The 7055-nt window shown below is 44.7% G+C and overlaps 1 protein-coding gene across 1 annotated transcript in view; it reads left to right on the top strand.

Annotated features, from left to right (window-relative positions):
• The first annotated feature begins 376 nt into the window (after positions 1 to 376).
• Positions 377 to 7055, top strand: part of prx (periaxin) — a 36348-nt gene continuing 29669 nt past the window's right edge. Inside the window, exons 1-2 of the mRNA XM_037677939.1 lie at positions 377 to 380; positions 580 to 615. Of these exons, the coding sequence (XP_037533867.1) occupies positions 377 to 380; positions 580 to 615 (40 nt within the window). The remainder of the gene's footprint in view (positions 381 to 579; positions 616 to 7055) is intronic.

Raw genomic sequence — 7055 nt, 5'->3', positions numbered from 1 at the left:
CTGTTTTTTTATTAACTCGTTGCTGCGAAGTGGCCAAACCCAGTTTGTCAGATGCACAGCAATCTGTGCTCTGACAAATTAAGATTAATTTAAGGTTCAGGCTCCAATAGATATTCTAGGAGCTTCTACTTTTGCATTTCAAACATCATTTCCCGCCTCTCATGATAAACTTTACATACAGAGTTTTATTTGTGTGCAGGCCAGTTTGCGACAGGCTTCCAGTAACTACAGCCTGTACTTGATTGTGTCACAAACTTTATCTCTCTCCACCCTCTTTTATTATAGTAGTGCAGCTCCGCCTCGCAGGACCTAATATGGGGCATCTCTGTGCCCTCCAGCCAATCAGGAAGCTGGATGTGTCCCTCCTGGAGATGCCATGGGTCCGGGACAGGCCTGGGTTTCAGTGAGGGGAGCAACAAGCTGACTGGTGACAAGGGGCAAAAGGTTTCAGACAGAGAGAGGGCAAAGATTTTTACTTAAGAGAAACGCCGAGAGGAAGAAGTGAAGCTGAGTAACAGGAGGCGAATGTGAGACGAAAACAGGAAGAAAAGGAAAGAAGCTGAAGTTCTGCTGCTGCAGGTGGAGGGTTGATCTGCTGGAGGCTGCAGATTGAAGGTAGGATGGGTGGATGAGGTTTGGTTGTGTTGGTGCTGATGCTGCAGGAGATTAGTTGGTCCAGAGATTACAGCAGGTGAATAATCCAGCCGTCGTTAAAGACATTAAGTGGTTATTTCATGTATTTTCTGTGTTTGTGTCCGGATGATAAAGTTTAAAATCAGATGTTTAACGGCTGAAGTCTCAGCGCAGCGTGTGTCAGGGCAGGAGTTTGTGAGAGTTTATGGAGCGGTTTCTGCAGACTCCACACTGCTGACTTTGGAGAGAGGAACAATAGAGCGCTGTTCGGATGCAAAGACACTTTTAGTAAGACAGCTGCCGCTTGTGTTGATTCCAACATGCCAGCTGCTGCTTACAAACACGAGTGTTCACTCAGGTTATAGGACCTACAGGCAGCGTGGCATGTCACTGTGCTCCAGGTTTTATAGAAGGACTCACCAGGCACCACTGGACAGCAAAATAAATAAACCACCTTGTCTGAAATGTCACTTGTATATATGCAACAACTAAATCCAACTTTTACTGTTTTAGAGTTAATAAATCTGTCATGAAACTACCCACATGATGAAAACCAGTGCATCTCTGTGGGATCTGGTCAGTTGTGGACTGACAGGACTCAGTTCTTCTGTCCTGAGCTGACAGGGCGTTCAAATATCTCCTGTCTGAGTGTTACACACCAACGACAGCTGCAGGGTGGCGGTCATAGGATCTGTTTGTCCCCCGAGTCCAGTTCCACCACGAGCTCGCCCCCTCAGCCTGGTATGTGACAGCCCAAAGGGGGTACAGAGGTCCTGCAGCCAGGGCACGCCGTCTGTGACGGGACTCGTGCGTGCACTGCTGGGTTACGAATGAGCTGCAGAACCTGGACCAAGTCTTTTACTTTGAGTTCTGATGAATCCAAAAACTGAAAGAACTTTGTGCAAAACTTTCAGGGCACTGTACAAAAACATTTACACACATTATAAAATGTTAATTATTGAAGAAAGTCAAATCTCCACTTCGTCATAACGTTACATCCTGAGCTGGCGACAGTGGAAAGGAAAAACTCCCCTGTAGCAGGAAGAAAGCTCCAACAGAACCAGAACCAGGATGGACAGCCATCTGCCTCAACTGGTTGTGATGAAAGAAGACAGGAGAGAGACACAGACAAACACAGAATGACCGGTCCAGGTGTGGTTTCTACAGTCCACGTGTGGTTTCTACTGTCCAGGTGTTGTTTCTATGGTCCAGGTGTGGTTTCTACAGTCCACGTGTGGTTTCTACTGTCCAGGTGTTGTTTCTATGGTTCAGGTGTGGTTTCTACAGTCCAGTTGTGGTTTCTATGGTCCAGGTGTTGTTTCTATGGTTCAGGTGTGGTTTCTACAGTCCAGGTGTGGTTTCTACAGTCCACGTGTGGTTTCTATGGTCCAGGTGTGGTTTATACAGTTCAGTTGTGGTTTCTACTGTCCACGTGTGGTTTCTATGGTCCAGGTGTTGTTTCTATGGTTCAGGTGTGGTTTCTACAGTCCAATTGTGGTTTCTATGGTCCAGGTGTGGTTTCTATGGTCCAGGTGTGGTTTATAGAGTTCAGTTGTGGTTTCTACTGTCCAGGTGTTGTTTCTATGGTTCAGGTGTGGTTTCTACAGTCCACGTGTGGTTTCTATGGTCCAGGTGTTGTTTCTATGGTTCAGGTGTGGTTTCTATAGTCCAATTGTGGTTTCTATGGTCTGTGTGGTTTCTACGGTCCAGGTGTTGTTTATACAGTTCAGTTGTGGTTTCTACTGTCCAGGTGGGGTTTCAATGGTCCACGTGTCGTTTCTATGGTCCAGGTGTTGTTTCTATGGTCCATGTGTAGTTTCTATGGTTGTTTTGTGGTTTCTACACTCCAGGTGTGTTTTCTATGGTCCAAGTGTAGTTTATACAGTCTAGGTGTAGTTCATATAGTCCAGTTGTGGATTCTACAGTCTAGGTGTGGTTTATTTGGTTCAGGTGTGGTTTCTACAGTCCATTTGTGGTTTCTATGGTCCAGCTGTAGTTTTTGTGGTCCAGGTGTAGTTTCTGTGGTCCTGGAAACTGGAAGTCAGTTCCACAAGAGAGGAGTCTTATAACTTAAAGCTCTGCCTCCCATTCTAATTTTTGAACCTCTAGGAACCACAAGTAAACCTGCAGTCTGAGAGTGAACTGCTCTGTTACGAAAGGATGGAATAATAAGTTCTGTAAAATAAGATGGAGCTAGGTCGTTGAGGGCTTTGTAGATTAGAAGTACGGTTTTGAATTCAATTCTGGAATTGACAGGGAGCCAATGGAGAGAAGCTAAAACTGGAGAGATATTTAATGTGTGGTGTGGTAGTAGCTGAGCAGTTGTTCCTAGCATGAGTGCAACACATTGCACAAGAACTTTTCTTAAAAACTTGAAATTAGTTTTTGGAGTCAACCCTGCTTGTCTGTTGGCAACATGTCTCAAAAATTAATGAACAGATTTCAAAGAAACTTTCAGAAATTGATCACTGGAGGTAAATTTGACCTTTGGAGTTAATCCATTTCAAGATGGCTACCCTAGCTAATCAACACTAGCTTAAATAAATGGCTGTACCTCTAAATTTTAATGATATTGAGCTAAAATGAGCAAAAGCTTGATGTGGTTGCTGAGAGTCATTTGCCACGCACACTCCAAAAGTTAACAGATCACAGAAAATATCATATCTTATGATATCATACATAAAAAATATTTAACAGTTTGATCAATATAGCTATAACTCTGTTTATTCTTAACATAAGATGATCTTAAATTAAAACTCTGGTTCTTTAGGCATTCCTTTAAGGAATATAGAGTTTTATTTATGGTTTTTGTTGCTCAAAACATCTAGTGTAACCACGAGACGAACAATTATCTACAACAAACTGACATGATGGATCAGTTTCCTGCCGACAAACCTCTGGGTGGTGGTTCGGGTCAGCTTTGGGCCAGAACTTTCAGGGTCAAGTGGTGTCAGTCGTCTTTGTGAGGAGACGGCGCCTGACGTACGGAGGAGCGTGAACTTCACTCCGAGAGCCGAGACGAGTTTTCAGGAAGGAAAAACTTCTGTAAACGAACAACTCATGAGCCAGACTTCTGTGGAATATGTTAAACCCTGTTAAAACATATTTATTGTCTGAATATAAAGATTAATATTACAGACGTGGGCCTAATCTCTTAAGGTCCCGACACGAGTCGTGTGTGTCTTTGTGAGATTTGAATCTGTCAGATTTTTCTCTGTTTCCTGTTTAAATGAAGCCATTTCCTGCTCGGAGGCTGACGCCTGCGGGTGGGTCTTGTTTTTGTCTGTGTGATGTTTAAAATGAGGAGGAAACACCCCAGGATTTATCTCTCTGATCAAGAATGATTTGGAAATGATGCAGCTTGGTGGACGTTTTTATCTAACGAGGTGCACGGCGGGAACGCTTCCCAAACGTTCTGCTCCTACGGCCTCGGTGGGAGTTAAAGGCCCAAAGGGTCGGTGCCACGCTGCACCGCCTGTCTGAGGTCTCAGGGAGCATCTTTGATCCAGACATTCATGAACATGAAGGCACAGGTAGGGCTGCAGGTGGCTGAACATTAGTTAAATTAGTGGCAATAAGCAAAAGTAATGTGTTCATAGAATGAAACGCACACACAGTCCCAGCTCCTGGCGACACCAGGGTCTTCCCCGGGGTCTCCTCTCAGTCAGACATGCCTGAAGCACCTCCCTAGGGAGGCGCCTATAGTAACCTTACCAGATGCCTGAACCCTCTCAACTGGCTCCTCTCGATGCGGAGGAGCAGCGGTTCTACTCGGAGGCTCTCCTGATAACTGAACTTAGAGTCCAGCTACCCTGCGGAGGAAACTCATTTCAACGTCTGTATCCACGATCTCGTTCTTTGGGTCTCCACCCAGAGTTCTTGGCCATAGGTGAGGGTAGGAACGTAGACTGACCGGTAAACCAAGAGCCTCTCCTTGCAGCTCGGCTCCCTCTTCACCATAATGGACCAGCACAGAGTACACAATACTGCAGATGCTGCACCAATCTGTCTGTCAATCTCACGCTCCATTCTTCGCTCGTTCATGAACAAAAGCCCGAGATACTTGAACTCCTCCACTTGAGGCAGAACCTCACCCTCGACCTGAAGAGAACAATCCACCCTTTTCTGACTGAGGACCATGACCTCAGATTTGGAGGTGCTGATTCTCATCTCAGCTGCTTCACACTCGACTGAACCGCTCCAGTGAGAGCTGAAGATCACGGCACGATGATGCTAACAGGACCACATCATCTGCAAAGAGCAGAGATGAATCCTGAGGCCACTGAACTGTACCGAGAAATTCTGTCCATAAAAGTTATGAACAGAATCGGTGAAAACGGGCAGCCCTGGAGGAGACTAAATGAAAAGTCATGAATTAATAAATAAATATGAATTAATATATATATATATATATGTATATATATTAAGTTGTAAGCAAAAATTGAGCCTAGCTGCCAACTGCTACACGAGTTTAACTACATTAACAGCCAAAGTGACTGAAAATAGTTAACAACGCTTACGCTGTTTAAAAAATACAATTTATTGCTGGTTAATAAGAACTGTTGTCAGTTTGTGTCTAAGGGACCGGTGTGGCTCTGGAGTGAAACTTAAATGTGCACACTTTGAAGTTTCTTGTTCCCAAAAGAAGTCCATCCATTTTCTTTACCCGCTTGTTCCATTTTGGGTCACGGGGGTCGCCGGTGCCCATGTCCAGCAATCACTGTGCGAGGGACGGGGTACACCCTGGACAGGTCTCCAGTCCATCACAGAGACGTATAGAGACAAACAACCATTCACTCTCTCTCTCACCTAGGGACAATTTAGAGTCGCCAATCAGTCTAACATGCATGTTTTTGGTCTGTGTGAGGAAACTGGAGTACCCGCAGAAAACCCACGCATGCACGGAGAGAACATGCAAACTCCACCCAGAAAGGCCCCCGGACCTGGATTTGAACCTGGGACCTGCTCGCTGAGAGGCAGCAGCTCTACCAGTTGCACCACCGTGCTGCCCCCCAAAACAAGTCAATTCTACAATTCCCCAGATGCAGTTTCTATTGTAATATCATTAAACCAGGATTTTTATCCAAAGCACATTTTAATCGTCACAGGCACCTTAAATGATGCAGACGTTCCTGCAAAAAATGCACTTCTTTCTCATCTCTTCATCAGTCGATCTGCTGCATAAAAGTGTCTTTCCAGAAATGGTGTCCCTCATAGTTTGAGTCCCATCACTTCAAAGGTCTCGTAAAAACTGACAGAAATTATTCTCAGGTTGGTTGTGAGGACGTGGCAGCAGAAAGCTCAGAGAACCACCATGAGCAGGATTCCCATTAATCCGAGTTTGAGTAAATAAAGCCTTTTTTAGAGTTGATGTTTGGGTCTCTGAGTTTTTGAGCAGATTGTTTTTTTTTTTTTAATTTTCCTGAGATATTCTTGTTTTTTTCCTGTACAATATATAACAAGTTCTGTCCCGAGAAGCAAGCAGTTCTAAATGTAAAGTGACTAAAATGTTTACACGTCGTCTTGTGTCGGGAATAGAAACAACTCCCCTCCCTCTGGACCTCTAATTGTCCAAAATTAGATCCTGTAAGGTTTGTTTTATCTCCCCAGTCACCAATTGTGAAAAAGTCTAGCGGTATTTCCTGTGTGTGTGTGTGTGTGTGTGTGTGTGTGTGTGTGTGTGTGTGTGTGTGTGTGCGCGTGCGTGCGTGCGTGTGTGTGTGTGTGTGAACTGTTGCTCCAGCAGAGAAAAATAAATGTCTGTATCTGGTTTCTGCTGATAATACTTAAGTCTACAAATAAATCACAAACACATCCTCAGCTGTCTGTCACGTGCTCTGTTGCTGCTGCAGCGTGTTACGTCAAAGCAACATTATTATCAACCCTTTAAAGCACAGACTGCTTGTTTTCTCTGGGTGAACACCTGATGCTCAAGTCCTGCCAACTATAACATCGTGAGCTCGTCCGTGTCTAATAAGCTTAGAGCAGATCAGTTTCAAACCAAATAAATAAAAGTGTTCAGCGTACAACACACCGCCGGAATTTCTCAATCATTCAGTAACACTGAATGTGGCACGGTAGATCAGTGTTTGTCTCTCAGCGAGAAGGTCGTTGGTTTAAATCCCAGTCCAGGATTGTTCTGGGTGGAGTTTGCATGTTCTCTCCATGCATGTGTCGGTTTTCTCCGGGTACTCCGATTTCCTCCCACAGACCAAAAACATGCATGTTAGACTGATTGGTTACTCTAAATTGTCCCTAGGTGTGAGTGAGAGAGTGAATGGTTGTTTGTCTCGTTTGTCTCTATGTGTCCCTGTGATGGACTGGAGACCTGTCCAGGGTGTCCCCCATTTTGCACAGTGATTGCTGGACATAGACACCAGTGATCCCCACGACCTGAAAATGAAGAAGCAGGTAAAGATAAT

Source organism: Nematolebias whitei, chromosome 6, assembly GCF_014905685.2.
Source record: "Nematolebias whitei isolate Nwh7 chromosome 6, NemWhi1, whole genome shotgun sequence".
Classification (NCBI taxonomy): Eukaryota; Metazoa; Chordata; class Actinopteri; order Cyprinodontiformes; family Rivulidae; genus Nematolebias; species Nematolebias whitei.
Note: the sequence above shows the minus strand (reverse complement) of the source record. Positions and strands in the feature narration are given on the sequence as shown.